At 35.0% G+C, this 17,769-nt stretch overlaps 1 protein-coding gene across 1 annotated transcript in view; it reads right to left on the bottom strand.

Annotated features, from left to right (window-relative positions):
• The window catches only part of LOC102259189 (utrophin), a 124,731-nt gene extending 108,597 nt beyond the window's left edge, over positions 1 to 16,134 (bottom strand). Inside the window, exons 1-2 of the mRNA XM_005883699.2 lie at positions 15,963 to 16,134; positions 3,364 to 3,520 (exon numbers count right to left, since the gene is read on the bottom strand). Of these exons, the coding sequence (XP_005883761.1) occupies positions 3,364 to 3,520; positions 15,963 to 16,069 (264 nt within the window). The 5' untranslated portion in view covers positions 16,070 to 16,134. The remainder of the gene's footprint in view (positions 1 to 3,363; positions 3,521 to 15,962) is intronic.
• Positions 16,135 to 17,769: the final 1,635 nt, after the last annotated feature.

Here is a 17,769-nt window from a genome sequence, read left to right as displayed (position 1 = left end):
CAAAGCCCTGCATGACCTTGACTGCATGGGACACACCCATGAAGCTGTCCCTTGACGCAAGGCATCTGACCTAGAACAGAAATGTTGCTGGTACGTCAGGCTTCCTTAGCTTTAGGTTTCACAAAAGCACTGTTCATTGAAGAATATAAGCAGGAAAAAATAATTGATATCAACGTAAGGAGAATCTGTTAGAATGCAATCCTTTTTCCCCCAAGTTGCTTTCAAAGCGAAATCAGCATATATGGATCTGAAGTCATAAAACGACAGCAAAAAAGGGGCTGAAGAGTCATTAAATTCGATAGCACTAATAAAACCACATGAGAAAGGGGAAGAAAACAGGCTTACTTTTCATTGGTATGCAGATGAAATGTTTTTTAAAATCTCCCTTCACAGTGCTTTAGAAATTTTGGTCAATGTCCCTAAATGAACATATAATATATAAATTTATTTTGGTTCCATCCCATTGGCATAAAAAAATGATGCCTCAATCAGAATACTAAGTATGAATGCTAAAACTAAGATAGAAAACTTCCAGCTTCTTATAGTGATAAAACAATATTATTTCTTCCATTTTGAAAATACATGCATACATAAATGTATTTCTTTATCCAGCAAATATGTTCAGTCTTATTCTACATGTAATCAAAAAGGGAGATGAGCAACACCTCTATTGCATACTCCAATTCATACAGTGGCAAATTTGGAGGATTTTTCTGCCAGAAGTTTTTGTAAAAATCTGTAATGTATTCTTATTCCATAGTGTCTTTCTAGCTCAAAGGCCTCTTGCTCTATGGAGCCCTACCCAATCTTCCCAAGTACAAATAATCACGATTCATCTGTGCCTCCCTGGCTTGTGTTCATGCTCACATTACAGCGCTTTTGATATCTACTGTCATTACTTTTTTTCAAACGTATCTCTGCTGCTAGAGGGTGACATCTGTGACAGCAAAAACAGTCATAAACTGATGCATGCCCAGTATCTAGCAATGTATCTGGCAAACATCAGGTGTAACACAGAAGTTTCCTGAATAAAGAAATAAACTGTGAGATACATGAAATTGTCTCTGGGCTAAAGATGTTCAGAGGCAGTTAGTTTGTTAGGAATGGGCTGAATACAGGGGTGAACTATGCCACTTGGTTTCACAGACCTCTATTTCTTGTGGTCCACTGTTAATTTCACCACCAGAGTAACAGCTATTAGACTACTTTGATTCTCCCTCTAGACTTGGATAAACCCTTTGGGGTGAGGTTCCAATTATACCTATCAGGTTCAGGTGACAGACTAGACTGCACACAACTAAATGGGAGTATGGCAGGTTGGTGCAGGCTCACTTAGAGAACTGCTACTTCTCTTTACTAACTGTATGGGGCCATGCATTTCATGTTTGATGAGAAGAAAGTCAACATAGGTGGCAAAGTAGGAGGGGGACTTGGAAATTAATTTTAAGCAATTTTACCAAGAGGTCAATTTCTCACATTAACTAGCCTCATAACACAGCAAGACCTTGAAGTTACAGGTTTGCAGGAGGAGTCAGATTGCTTTACCAGGGGAAACGCACACACACACACACACACACACACACACACATTAAATTTTATGGTGGGGTGTTGCTATTTTAAAGATAATGTTCAAGTTCATTATTTTAATAAGCAAGTTTGCTTGTGTATCTTGGTAATTCAGTTTAAGGCCCTAATGTCCTGACTCTTATGAGATTTGAATATAAGAATTACATTGGGTTAAACAAAGGTCAGAAGATACCTAAGGGAATGGACAAACCAACAAGAAATTTTACCTGAACCATACACTTTCAATGATTCTTAGTGGTTTCCTTTTCTAAACTCAATCATGCACTCTATTGGAGAAAGGGTGTTAGACTTCTGATGAATGGCCCCACATAACTTAATAGTCACATTGGTATGAAAACGAAGTGAAACCCATTCATCTCATAATCTCTAGATGTTCTAATTTAGCATTGAGAGATTATGTCAAATTAATTCTACTTCTCTAAATAGTACTGTGTGGTTCAAAATAAAGTAATTCAGACAGTTACCTGTTAAAATGGATGAACTCTTTGCCCTTCTACCTAAAAAAAACTGCTCCACTTGTACATTGGATCCACCCGTCACTGTTCCTGGATGGTACCCTCCCCCCTGCGTCACTGACTTTTCCCACTTCACAGGATCATTCCCATCAGCAAGGAAGCATGTTCAATCAGTCCCCACCTTTATAAAACCATTACAGTAGTCCTCCCTTATCCACTGTTTCACTTTCCAGGGTTTCACTTTAACTGGAGTCAACTGCAGTTTGAAAATATTAAATGGAAAATTTCAGAAATAATTCATGTTTGAGTTATTTCTCATCATATTCTCTTTTAAGTAGAAAGAGAAAGTTTGCCCAAATGGTAATTTGAATAACCTCATCAGAAGGGTTCAAAATAAAATAAATCTCATGGTCTTATCATTTTGCATTGAAGCAATATATTACATAGATGACACCTTCCTTTAAAGATGCATATGTTGGTGTTTGTCATTTTTTAAATGGGAACAGTGTTCTGACATCACATTAAAATGTACATATTTAGAATGAGAACTTGCATTGCATGTGAAGAGAATAAAATATATAGTAGAACAAGCTGATATGTAATATGAGAAATTAGTATGAAGGAATAAATAAATGAATAAAAAGTTAATAAGGCAAAGAACTTAATACAAGGATCTAAGAATTAATCTGTCAGTTGATAACATTTCAGCATATCTGCTTATCAGTGTAGAAGTACAAATTTGCATAGAGACAGAAATTTGAGCAGAATGAAAATGTAACTCAAAAAAAGATCTAACTTCAGAAAAAGAAAATATAAAATGATCTTAAATACTACTATCATTTGCTATAAGACCTAAGTCCATTCTATTTTCTTACTACTACAAATCCTTATTTTTTTCACGTTCATTTATTATAACAGTTTGTAATTCTTTATGATTCTATGACTTTTAAATTTAAGATTAACATATAGTAAAAAAATCCCCAATATAAGATATTAATATTTTAAAACTATTGGAAAGTTAGATAAATTTTGTAATTACCTAAAAGCAATATTATGCTTTAGATGTCTGTAATGTCTTTTAAACATTACATTTTTCTCTTCATACTTAATTAAATATGAAGAGAAAAATTAATTTGAAACAAATGGAAGCAATTGATACAATTTAAAATAAATGTATAAATACTGAAATTTAGAAGCGGAGGTGGGGGGAATCTGTGATACTTGGTTCAACTGATATCTATCTAGAATTTTATTTTGAGTATTTATTTCACCAAAATCAAAATTAATTTTAAAAGATACCCACCATATGTGGTCAACTTACTTTACAATGATCATATTGGAGCTGTAAGGCTGGAACATCCCCTCCAATAGGCATTTGTTGTTTAAGCTCTTCATCTTTCATATTCAGCCATTTGATCAGTTCTTCCAGGGACATCAGCAACCTGTTCCACTTCTCAGCACTGGCCTCCAAATGGGCCCTGTTGAGAGATAATGCTGACCACATTTAGATGTTTGAAATGTATCCAAAAAAGTATATACTTCCTCTTAGCCTAATAATCTTGTATGACTGACTAAATGTTCATGTCTAAGAAAGAAGCCAACTCTTTATAAAAAAAAATAAAACTAATAATAAAATTATAGTTATTATACTACTATTGACCATGTTTCTTAATAATATATATTATAGATATAATTTCCTGTAAGGAAGTTATTTTGAATTCAGAGTACATGTTGGTACTATCTATCAAAATTATAATGTACACCTCCATACCACAAAAGCGTAAACATGAGGCTTTTAAGAAGAATGTGCACAACATAATGTAAAATTGTAAAACCAAGTTTCTGTAGTTTATGTGAAGTATATATGCACATTCAGAATAATATTTTTCATTTCATCTATATACATGAAGAGAGGGATAGAGAAGAAAGAAATTATATGTATAAACAATGTTTAGAAAGATGTATACCAGCTGTGGTTACTAGTAAGAACACAGTAAATACCTACTTTTTATGAATTTTTGTAACAACAATATTTACAATAGGCCCATATTACTTTTCTTCCCAACAAAAACTAATTAATTTTTTTAGGAAAGGAAATTGCTAATGTCCTGATTTCTTTTGTAACCAAATAAACTACTGAAAGCAGACCATCACCAACATTTACATCAAAACTTAGAAAACAATAAGGCATTACTTGGACAGAACATTATTTGGGTTAAGGCTGACTGATGTCCAGTGACAAATGTCCACTGTGAATGAAAACAACTGAGCAGAAATCACTGATTGTAGTAGTTTATAGTCTGCTTTAAGGGAAGTCTTTGTTTTAATAATAATTTCTATTTTTCACACAGAAGAGTACATTCAGATACTTAAATTATGAACTTCACAATCAGGAAACCAGGTTTAGGAAATACATTTTTATGTGATGAAGGCTCCAATAACAGCCAAGGCCTTTGAAAATAGAAATGCAAAGAACAAATTTGTTCATTGTTCCCATAAGGGTCTTGGAGAAAACCCACGTATCCAGTCTCCAGCCCACAGCACATGGGCTGGATTTGAAAAGACAGATCCATCAGAAATAACTGCAGAGACTCAAGGAATCAGCATTTAGTCAATCCTGCTTCACCCCAGTGGACAGACTGTGAATGTGGACTTAAGCACTAATCTGCGTGAAATGGAATTACCTTGACCTTTCAGATCAAAAGGGCAAGGCTGATAGAGACAGACGTAAGCCTTGTTCCGCAATAGTTTGCAAAGACTAAGGATTTAGGATGAGAAAAGATTTGGGGCAACACCAGGTGCAAGAAACCTCTGTTGATCAGGTTTCATATCCTCTCAGACAGCAATTCTCACCTTGACATTGGCATTAGGATTTCCCCTTCCACAAAGCTGCTTTTTTACTGAGAGATACTAGACATGGCCACTACTGTCCCTCAGACCTACCAGTGACTTCCTTTTTTGGACATCTGATCTACTTGAGGCTCTGTCTTAAAGCTGAATTATCTGTTCTAGATAATTCAAACAGATATTTCCCTATTGACCACATTAGGTGGTACTCCCAGAAACAGATCAACAATATCGTTTCTTTGTTTAAAAAGTTCATAATCTTTTCAGAACTATAAGTTATTGATCTCTAGCTCATCTCCAGTTCATAAAATCATGACTGTAGTTCATCGGGCAATATTATTGTTTAAAAGAAAAATTTCTCTAAAATAGTATGAACCAGCATTCAGTCACATACAAAAAGCCAATTGTCCTGTGATCTATTTTTAGTTCCACTGTCTACTGGCTAATAGAAAAAGAATTAAAATTATATGTCTTATTCAAAAAAGCTAGGTATAAAATAATTTAAAAAATAAAATTTAAATACAAAAAGAAGTTTATGGTATTTTATAGTTCTTTGAGAATTGCATGATTAAAAATTTTATTTTATTCTCTTGCATTTACAATCTTTTCTATTCATTCCATAGGTGCTATAATTGACCTCACTTTACAAAATTGTTCCTTTCTTTGAGTCGCCTCTTTTTCATATTTATCTTTTTAAAAGTTAGTTTTTAATTATAGTTGACATACATTATTATATTAGTTTCAGATGTAAAACACAGTGCTTAGACATTTATATACCTTACAAAGTGATCAATCTGACAGGCCTACTACCCACCTGCCACCATGCATAGTTATTACAACACTATTGACTCTATTCCCTATGCTGTATAAAATTGTTCTTTAATGAGATTCCAATTCTGCTCGAGTGCTAGCTTTTCTGTGTTCATATTGATTAATTTTAGGCCAAATATGTAATTACCTATCCCTGATAAATAATGATTTTACCCGTCACAGAGCAGAACTAAATAATTTCAATTATATTAACTGAAAACCTCTCTGAAAGTTAAAAACTATTTTGCCATAAGTACATTTGACTGATCTGATGCAATTTCTTGCCAGTATTTTTAAGTATAATTTTTTTTAAAAAGACCATTATAAACCAGAGTAGAAATCAGAGGTCCTTAGTAAATCAAGAAGTGTTTGACACTCTGTGTGCAAAACACGTATGCACATACCCTGACCTCTTATTTTAGATTATTTGATCCTGCATCTTCAATGTCTGTAGTTAACTCTTTAATCAATAACAAACCAGACATTCCTTTGATTTCCAGTTACACACTCATTGTATTGAAGAGCATGCAAATGCCTTTTTCAATGCAATTAACTCTTTTCACTGAATAGAAATAATAAAATTGATCATGGAAATCTATGGCACTCAGCACCTGAAGAACTATTTATAAAGAAGAAGACAATACTTTTATAAAAGATATTAAAGTGACTTTGAAATTTAAAAAGTCAACATTAGTATATGTACTTCTCTGCATCTTTCTTTTTCCATAGTAAAAAGCAACCTGATCTGGCAGAATCTTTGCCTGGAAAATCTGTTTTGGTTATTCTCCAATGGACTATAACTGTGTTTAGTGGATTGCTACCATATGCCCAAATAAATGCATGCTTCCGTAGTAGCCTTCAGTGTTCTAGTTTCAATTTAATTCTTTCATCTTACAAGATGAAAGCTTTTTCTTGGGCAATGGGTTGAATGCTTTGCAAGAAGAAACCTTAAATTTGTGTATGATGTTAATTGTACTTTCTCAATTTGTCTCTAGACATTTTAAAGCTTACATTCCCCCAAGACTTTAGAACCAGTCATCAATCATGTTTTCAGAATCTTCACGTAAAACATTTTTTTTTATTTGACACATATCTGTGGGCACTTACATTATAGATAATTGACTCATTATCCTAACTCTCACCTGCTTCAGTTCATTCTTTGGTCACCTGACAGGGGCAAAATAATAAATACTTTCACTGAATGAAAGTATTTATCAACCTAGGATGATGTCTACTAAATAATATGCTTTATAAAAATTCCCTCTTTTTAGATTGAATAATTTAATTTACAGCTGACTAAACATTTGTAAATGACAAATTATTTATAAAAATATACAAAAAGTTTTTAGAAGGTAAAGATTCATAAAAATGATAATTATCTAAGTATACAAGTTATCCCAAAAAATATATAAACACTTCAACAGCTGATAGCTCAATTGATGTTTCTTTCTTATCAGATTTAATCCACTGGAATTAATAAATTATTCAAAGTGTGTATACATTTTTTGGGACACCCTGTAGTAGAGAGTATCCTGCCATTTACTTTATTTTTAATATTTTTATTTTTGAAATACAGTTGACATTAAATATCATATTAATTTCAGATATATAGCATAGTGGTTAGGCATTTATATAACTTATGAAGTGACCCTACCATAAGTCTAGCACCCATCTGATACCTACATACTTATTACAATATTATTGATTATATTCCCAATGCTGTACTTGACATCCAAGAAAGAAAAATGAGAAAGGAAGGGAGGGAGGCAGGCAGGCAGGCAGGCAGAGAGGGTGGGAGGGAGAGGGAGAGAGAGAAAGAAATTATGTATTAATATTTATTTTAAATCACCAGATGCCTCTTTTTTTCAATGTTTTTTCAAATAAGTTTTTAGTCCTTCTCCCAGTATACAGATATGAAAAAGAAAGGAAACTTTGTGAGTAAGGAGGGGCATTTATTAAAATAAAATAGTTTTTTTCATTTATTCAATACAAACAAAATTTATGTAGCAACTGCTCTGATATCAGGTACTACACTTCTTCAGAAATAGAAACTTCAAAAGGTCAAAGTTAGCAGAAAGACAAGTAATCCAAATGCACTCTGAAGTAGGAAACCTACCAACTCCAGGAGAGAACTATGGCTGAGAGAAAGAAGAAATGTGTTCAGGAAGCTATGGTGAGACTGTGGAATACAAACTCAAGCCCAAGCTCTTTCCCAGATAGACATGTAGACATCTGGAAAGCAGGTCTACCAGAGAGTATATGACCCAACCTAAGAGGAGCAAAGACATACTATCCCCTATTGTGTGAGGACTATAGATTTAGATGTCCAACTTGGCATTCTCACAAAAAATCAAATTTATTTTTAGTTTATGATTATAACTCATAGATTATAAGTTAAAGTTGTAATAAAAGAAAATACCTTTGTTAGTACAAAATCAACCAGTAACATCAAAAGAGGATTATTCCTGCTCCCAGTAAGAGAATGAAGACCCATTAGGAAAAAAAGTGAAGTCCTCAGAATTCAGTCTGTGCTGAAGGAACACTAGAGCTGGGCTTCCAATATGGTCGCCACCAGCAACATGTGGCTATTTCAATTAAATTTCAGTTAAATAAAATTTGAAATTCAGTTCATCAGTTGCACTAGCTATGTTTCAAGTGCCAACATGTCATATGTGGCCACTGGCTGCCTTACTGAAGAATGCTGATGTAGACCACCTCCATCGCTGCAGAAAGCGTAGGGCCCAGCACCAAACCAGAGAGAAAAAGAAAGAAGAGAGCAGCAGAACCTTCCTCTATTAGACTTGAGAAAAGGAAGTTTTAGTAGTTTTACAACATGCTTAGCAAAATCAGTTACCTAAGATTAAAAGTGGAGTCAGTGACATTGTAAAATGCGGTAACATTAGATGTAATGACGATGTTAAAGGTTAATATTCTCTAACAGCTTTTTAAAAGATGCCCTGAATTTTTAAGAGGCTCATAAAAGAATGGGATGATAGAATTTTGTCTTTGAACTCTGTTTTCATTAGATTTGACAATTTCACTGGCCTTTGAAACCATATGTTAATAAGGACCTATATTAAACATCACTAAGCTGATAAGTAGATATTTAATTAACATAACCCTAAATTAAATAAATGTAATATAAAAATTTAAACCATGTCATTCCCATTACTGAATTTATTAGTATATTTGCAATTCACATTTTTCCAGGGAGGAAAAAATATTGTCAAATATTCTTAAGAGCCTATCTCCTAGCTGAAGTTTCAAATCATTAGCTATCTTCTCTTATGCTGTTCTAGATAGAATGTACAACTGAATGTATTGGTTTTTAGCACAAAATAATATTTGGTACCTTGGATATTAGTATTTAAAAAGTTTAATCTTAGTCATCCAACGAGATTATAAAATAATATTTACGATATTAACCAAGATACTGAGCCAAATATTATTACATAGTTCCAATGACCACACCATGGTCCAAGGAGGTAATGTCTGTAAAGCACTTAATGTAGGTCTGGCACATGGATGTTTAATAAATATTAACTGTTATTATGATCTTTGGCAGATATTCTCTTTATAAAAATGATGATAAATTAGAGCAAATGCCCCCTGCTATGACAATATTAACTTTATCACAATTAAAACACAATTTAAAATTCAGAACGCACAGAAGGGGCATTTATCAGATGGCCTCACTCCCAGAAAAAAAAATGAAACAAGACCACCTCCAGAGAGGGAGTGTGGGAGCTAAAGCAGAATCAAAGTCTTTTAAAAATAGGCATGGTGGTGAAGATGACAGAACACCATTCAGCATCACAATACCAATTCTAAGTAGAAAGGCTCAAATTAAAGAAATGATATTTCTTACTTTCTAGTGCAGCGGTTCTCAACCTGTGGGTCACGACCCCTTTGGGGGTCGATCGGCCCTTTCACAGGGGTCACCTAAGACCATCGGAAAACACATATATAATTACATATTGTTTTTGTGATTAATCGCTATGCTTTAATTATGTTCAATTTGTAACAATGAAATTGGGGGTCACCACAACATGAGGAACTGTATTAAAGGGTCGCGGCATTAGGAAGGTTGAGAACCACTGTTCTAGTGTAACACTAAGTAATCCAGAATTAAGAGCAGGAAAAAGAGAAGGTGTGATCATCAGAATGTCAAAGATTTAAAAAGCAGATGGAAAATAACGGGGGGAGAGGAAATTTAAGATCCTGACATCATTGAAATGGCTTCTGATGGAATCCAAACTGACTAATAGGATTGATGAGTTTGAAAAAAGGAAGGATTTAAGCAACTAAAGATGGGGACAGAGATGGGCAGGTTTAGGAAGAAGGAAAATAAAAAGAAAGCTAAGAATTCAAAAGTTGAAAATATTAAAAAATGTGTACGTATTTTTTAAAAATCTAGTTGTAGTATTGTAGATTAATTATATATACAGGACAAAACTATAAAGTTGGATAATAGTATAGAGGTGGTCCTGGTATATAATAAGGTAATGAAAGAAGGTACCCACTTCATCAGATCCATAACTTTAATGTGAAGGAGAGTTGATTTACTGATGATACTATAAGCAATTTGGATTTTATACAACAGAGGGCTCTTCTCTAACTAACATGGAAAGCAGTGGCATTGAGATGCACATGGGCAGGTGGAATGTAGTAAAATAATACATGTGCTCTTGAGAACAATCTGCCCTTCGTCTCTTGAAGATCAAGCGTCTCAGGAACACCAAGTTGACATGGGGCATGAACCGAATCTTAGGTAGGGCCAAGTCTATGGGACTTGGAAACAGAATGGGGATAAAGACTTTTATAGATAAAGTAAAAACAGAAACTTGGAAGTGAAAATATAAAAAATTATCAATATCCACACCCAAAATGACAACTGAAGAAAAGATGGAAAAGGAAAGGGAAGTCAGATTCTTAAATTAATGAGGAAAGTAGGAGTGTGCCCAGCAGATCAGGAGGAAGCAGAAATTAGATGGTGAGAGGGTAGACTAATGGATGTATTCACTTCTAAGGAGAAGTTGTTGACAGATGGAGAAGCAATGCTTTGGAAACAGTGAAGAGGCTGCCACCTCTCCCTGTTACCAGCTGTGTGGCAGGACTCCTGTTCAGCCAGTGTTCTGCGGGTGCCATACTAGAAGTCTTTGGCTGGCATTCTGATTGTTTTGGTATCCATACCAGTTGCTAAATATGCAGATTATTCCCAATGTCTGCCAGGTAAGGAAAATGGACACATTAAACTTAAATTTAATTAAATTTAAGTAAACCAGGCAATTAGGGGGAAAGCCAGTTTTCAATTATAAAGAAAAGTGGTGGAAGAACTTACAGAAATATTAAAAGCACAGGAGATTTTGTTCACAAGAGAAGTCAGTGTTAAGGGTAGACCTTGCTTTAAAGGAATGAGCAAAAAGCCCGGCCGGCATAGCTCAGTGGTTAAGTGTCAACTTATGAACCAGGAGATCATGGTTTGATTCCCAGTCAGGACACATGCCAGGGTTGTGGGCTTGATCCCCAGTATGGGGTGTGCAGGAGGCAGCCAATTAATGATTTTTCTCTCATCATTGATGTTTCTATTTCTCTCTCCCTCTCCCTTCCTCTATGAAATCAATCAATCTATATATATATATTAAAAAGGAATATATATATATACATATATATATATTAAAAAGGAATGAGAGGAAAGAACAGAGAAGCAGAAAATCAATGCTTAACAGGCATCATTTTCAGTAAGGACCGAAGGAGGCAGGTGTCTGGGAGATAGGTTGTTTCTGCATATTTGCTAATGAGAAGAACACTTCCTGCCTTGGGTAGGGATTTTCTCACTAAGCACACTTCTGGCCTCTTCTCTGCCCCTTTATTCCCTCATTCCCTGGAGAGGTAGAATGAGGAATCTGATCTTTAAATCTGGGGATTACTGGGTGTGCTTAGCTCAGCCCACCCTTAACTCCTGATAACAGGTCTGTAGATACTGAGTTCTTTCTATTCTTCCATGTAGGGAGTGCCCTCTGGAAACCACCTTGAATTGTAAGCGCTAGTAATTTCCGTCTCTTACGCTAAGCTCTATCCTCAACCTCAGCAATTCACATGACACTGTTATTCCTACTAGAGGCCTGGTGCACGAATTCATGCACCAGTGGGGTCCCTCGTCCTGGCCTGCAGGATTGGGCCAAAACTGGCTCTCCGACATCCCCAAGGGGTCCTGGATTACAGGCCAGGCCGAGGGACCCCACCGGTGCATGATCGGGCCGGGGAGGGACTGAAGGAGGGTTCCAGGGCATGTCTGGCCCATCTCGCCATCCCCCAGCAGCAAGCTAACCTACCAGTCGGAGTGCCTGGCCCCTGGTGGCCAATGCATGTCACAGCGAGCAGCTGAGCGGCCTTAGCATATCATTAGCACATTACGCTTTGATTGGTTGAACGGATGACTGGATGACCAGAAACTTAGCATATTAGGCTTTTATTATATAGGATTAGCCATACTTTTGGTTCATATTTGTTCAGAATCCAGCCTTGTTGGGGACCTGCTCAGAAATTCCTAGTGAATAAAGGTAGAAAAAGATGGAGTAGAGAAAATTTCTATGTCCTTGGAGCTGATCAGTGCCAAACAGAATGGTGATCAATGAGACTAATAATAGGCTAAGTAACCTGCCCATGGGGCCACAGCTGATAAGTGGCAAAGCCAGTGTTTAAATCCAGGCAGTCTAGCTCCGGAGTATAACATTAGAAACACTATCCTCTACCACTTCTCTCTGAGGTGTGCTTCCCATATGAGGGCCCACTACTGAGAATAATAAACCATTTTATCTTTTATAAATGTCTAAGTAATGATGAATATATTCATAAAATTTATTTTGTCCATTTTTTGAAGATAAAAATGAAAACTATATCACTCATTACTTTGAACATATCTAATCTATATGAAAGCAGAGAAAGGTCAATCTAGATATAGATGGAGCCAGGCAGCTGTTATAGACTCATGATACTGTTATGGGTAATAATATAGTTATAGCCATATGTTCCCTCCCCCCCCTTCCCTTCAGAGCAGTTACTTGAGAACATGAGACTGTGTAGACTCAGTTCTATTTCCAGTGCCTCACTTCCCATTCTGACTCGTTAGTCCTCTGCAATCAGATTTTTGCCTCAATCACAAAATGATCCTGGCAAAGTCATCAAAGCCCTTCTAATTACAGCTGGACTCAGCAGCCCTGACCTTACTCGACTTCTTCAAGCAGCCAGCACTATTAACTAAGCCCTTCTTTCTGAAACTCCCTCCTCTTGGCTCTTGACAATACTCTCCAGGTTCTCTTACTTCCTCAAGGACAGCCACTTCTCAGGTTCTTTTCTGGTTTCCTTTCCTTCCCCTATTCCTTATGCACCTGGGTTTCCTGGGACTCTGTGCTGCACCCTCTTCCATTGGCATCCTCTTGCCTACTCACAGTGTTTACCTGCCACCTCTGCCTGGATACTCCCCACTCCACCATCTATTTGGCCTACAGTTCTCTTTTAAAGAGGTCTCCACCCAACGGCTACTGGTTATTTGTTTCTAGGTGTTCTGCCAGTGCCTCAACAACATGAATTAAGTAACAAGTCTCCCTGTCTTTAGAACTGCGCTTATCTAATACATCCTCATAATTGTGTGGGAGGGATCATGACAAACTCAAATCTAATTATGTGCAGATTCCATCACCAATGGAATACAATGTGGTACACACAGGTATTCTAGGATTTATGTCTTGCCTCTCTCTCTACCTTTTTCTCTAGCTACAATCTGTCCTCTCTACACCAATGGCAAAATCTATTCTTAGCCAGACTGAACTTTTTAACTACTCCATGAAAACACAATGTTATTTCAAGCTTCCTGCTTAGAAGCCCTTCTCCAGTCCTCACTGAGGAATAACTACACATCTTTCAAGGCTCAACTTAGAAATTTCCTCTTTTATGAAGCCTTTGATGATCAACTGAAATGAAAGTAATCACTCCCTCCTTTGGGTCCATCTGAACTTGGACAGAACTGTGAACCCTCTGGGGCAGGGGCAATATCTTATTTATGATTAGCAATGCCTTAAATTTAGAAGTAAGTTCTAATTAAATGCTTGAATAAATGCCTAAATCTCCAAAAGTGGGTAAAGGTAATAAAGGTAAAAATAGTTTTAGTTCATCACATTAGTAACACATTTTACTGGAATGATCTATCATGATGCAGAAATCCACTGGAAAAAGTTTGTTCTCCCATCTTCTACAAGAAGATGGGAGAATAAACTTTAAGTTATGCATAAGATAATATTGCAACTAAAGTTTTTAAGGTATTTCTTTCCATGAATCAATGGGCTTAGGCAATAACATCCATGAAATGCCAAAGATTTTTTTGTCTTTAGTTTTCCACTTGGTCTGTTTAAACAGATGTAGTCTTCATTAAGTTTTCCTTTTTAAAGAACTCATCCTCCAGACTCTCAAAGGTCCAGCACCACATGCATAACTGTCACCAGCGCCATTCCTGTGATTTTTAGCTCATTACACTAGATCAGTGATGGCGAACCTATGACACGCGTGTCAGAGGTGACACGCGAACTCATTTTTTTGGTTGATATTTCTTTGTTAAATGGCATTTAAATATATAAAATAAATATCAAAAATATAAGTCTTTGTTTTACTATGGTTGCAAATATCAAAAAATTTCTATATGTGACATGGCACCAGAGTTAAGCTAGGGTTTTTCAAAATGCTGACACGCCGAGCTCAAAAGGTTCTCCATCACTGCACTAGATGTTAGTTTTGCTAGAACCTCAGTGAATGCTTGTCACTGTGTTAACATTCTAAAACTTTTCACTTATTTCTATTTATGGGGAACAGAAAGGTGCAACCAAATGGGATTTGGCCAGTTGAAAACTCAATCTTCAACAAGCATAGCACACTGTACAACATTCCATAATCTCCTTCTTATTAAAAATAGTTGGCTCATACTGACATGATTTTCAATGAGATCTTTATATTGAGACTTTCATAGCCATGATACATGACCCCCTTCTTTAAGTATAAAATGAAGTGCAAATCTTCCTCAATGAGCCCCAGAAGAATAAAAGCCTTTGGACATCTCTTCAGAAAAAAAAAACTTTTAAAAATTAATTCACAATAATAATCATTGAAGATTTCTAGTCTTTGTATACTAGTTTTAAGAAATCACTGAGCACCTTTATGTAAAAAAAATAATAATAACTACATTGAACAGGCTTCACATAAATTAAGGACCTATCAGATTATCCTATTCAATCTTCACAGCAATCATACAAATTAAATAGTTATATTTTATGAATTTAAAAACTAAGGCTCAGGGAGACTAAGTGACTTGTTCAAGATCAATAAGGTAACTTAAAAAGTCAAACTCAAGATCATTTGGTTTAAGGGTGTACATTTTTCCATAAATCATACAGTTTCTGAACTTTAAAAGAAACTGACCCAGGTGCAAGATCTTGGTCTTTCCCCAACATTTGTTTTTGGATGTTTGCTCAGTTACATGACCTCAGTTTCTTCTAAACTTATATTCACCATCTATTAAATATAATTCTAAAATATTCTTGACTCTCAATAACAAAAATACTTGTCACAGAAGTATTTTCCCAAGGTCCTTTCCTAGTCAGCAGTCTGTTCCTCAGATTCATCTTTATTTAATTTTACTCTCTGCAAATGCAGACATGAATCATCAATTTTCCATTTTAGTGTCCATAAGCAATATTTAATTTCTATAAAACATCTTCAAATTGGATATACAAATAGCATGATGAGGCAAAACATGTTCATTGCCAAGAGTCCAAAAGATCTAGATTCAAATCCTGGCTTGGCACTTGTTAGTTCAAATTCTTGGCGAGTTGCTCACATTCATTAAGCCTGTCTCCTCATATTAAGAAAGAATTTTACTATTGACCTTACTAGAATTTTTTGAGTACTGAAAAAAGTAATGTTTGCAAGGATCCTAACATAGTACTTGCCTAAGGTAAACAAAAATTATCAGGTGTTGGTAACATTATAATTGGTATCATTAGGTTGAATATATGCAAATATATTGTGAATAATCAAGAACAGATGGCAAAGGGCACGGAACATTGATGGAACTAAAACTAGGACTTTAAAAAAATAGTCTTTGCATTTAAATCTTAGGGTATTTCTGGGGAAGTAGCTGGTTCTCTGTCTTATATACAAGAGTCATGAAACCCCCTCCCCCATTAGTTGTGTTCTGACATTGATTATTCTGACCTGATGCTAGCAGATTTTGCTTTCAAGTCGTTCCACCTTTGGTTCATATCATCGAGTCGATGTTGAAGCATAGTAGCCTCTTCAGAATTTCCCAGTGCTTTTACCATCTTCTGCCTGTTCCCATCAATACTTTTAAATATGTCATTGTGGGCATCAATTTCCGCTTGGATGTCCTAAAGATAGAAAAGCAGAGATAATGAAAATGTTAGGTATTAGTGTCAACATTACTTGGGATTGCTATACAGAGTTTTATCTTATATTTCATAGATGAGGTGTATTTTTTAAAGAAAAATAGTTAATTTCACCTTAAATGATAACAAATTCAAGTGTTTCCACAATTCTTACATTAAAAATAATAATCTTTAAATCTTCAATACCTTGATTCCCAAGTTCTTAAAAATAAAATACATTATAATCTTAATTTCATGTATTAGCTAGTCCGATTCAATCAAATTATTTATCCCCTTTATATATGGGTAAAGCTTCCCTCAAAATATGAAGTTTTACAAAGGTTGCTGGATGTTACATCCTTTTAATTGCTGGTTTTTTACATTTAGACAAATTTATTAATTGTTTATTCTTTCAATCTAAATAAAGTTTATTTCTACAATTTTTAAAGAACATTTTCATAAAAATGTCCTGTTTAGGAAATAAAAACTAATTGTAAAGTAATATTTCTCCTATTAAATAGATAATATTTTGTTTATTTTTATAAAGTAAATTTTAGTGTAGTTTAAATAAAATAAAAACTATTATAAATTAATAATAAAAATTTGTTAAAACTTTGAAGAAGCATTTTGTCAATATGGATCAAAAAACCTTAAAACTGTTGAAATTGCCCAGTCGGTAGTTGAGCATTGACTTATGAACCAGGAGGTTACGGTTCGATTCCCGGTCAGGGCACATGCCCGGGTTGCAGGCTCAGTCCCCAGTAAGGGGCATGCAGGAAGCAGCCAATCAATGATTCTCTCTCATCATTGATCTTTCTATCTCTCTCTCCCTCACCCTTCCTCTCTGAAATCAATAAAAATATAATTTAAAAAATCTGTTGAAATTATGTATCCTAGGAATATTTATGTATAAACACATCTATTACATTGATTGTTTTAAAACTGAAAAAAATTGGAAACTATCAAACACTCCCACTTCCGGGAATATATCCAGAAGATATGAAAACACTAATTCAAAATTATATCTGTACCCTTGTGTTCATAGCAACATTATTTACAATAGCCAAGACATGGATAAAACCTAGGTGTCCATCGGTGGAGAAATGGATAAACTAGTTGTGAGATATATATGTGGGAATGTTTCTATCCATAAAAAATGAAGAAATCCTACCATTTGTGACAACATGGATAGACCCTGAAGGCACTATTCTAAGTGAAAGAAGTCTGACAGAGAAAGACACATACTGTACAATCTCATGTGGAATCTAAAACAAACAAACTCAGAGAAAAAGAAATCAGACTTTTTGCCATTACCAAAGGTGAGAGTGGGGAGAGGCGAAATTGGAGAAAGATAGTCAAAGGGTACAAGCTTCCAGTTATAAGATAAATAAGTACTAGGGATGCAATATACAACATTATGACTACAGTTAACATTGTTATATGACATATAGAAAAGTTAAGAGAGTAAATCCTAACAGTTCTCATCACAAAAAGACTTTTTCCTTTTTTTCTTTTCATTTCTTGTTATTGTATCTATATAAGAAGATAGATGTTAGCTTAACCAATTGTGGTAATCATTTCACAATATCTGTAAATCAAACTATGATTCTCTATACCTTAAACTTATACAAAGATGT

This window comes from Myotis brandtii, unplaced genomic scaffold, assembly GCF_000412655.1.
Source record: "Myotis brandtii unplaced genomic scaffold, ASM41265v1 scaffold8, whole genome shotgun sequence".
NCBI classification, from domain to species: Eukaryota; Metazoa; Chordata; class Mammalia; order Chiroptera; family Vespertilionidae; genus Myotis; species Myotis brandtii.
This window is presented reverse-complemented; position numbering and strand designations above follow the sequence as displayed.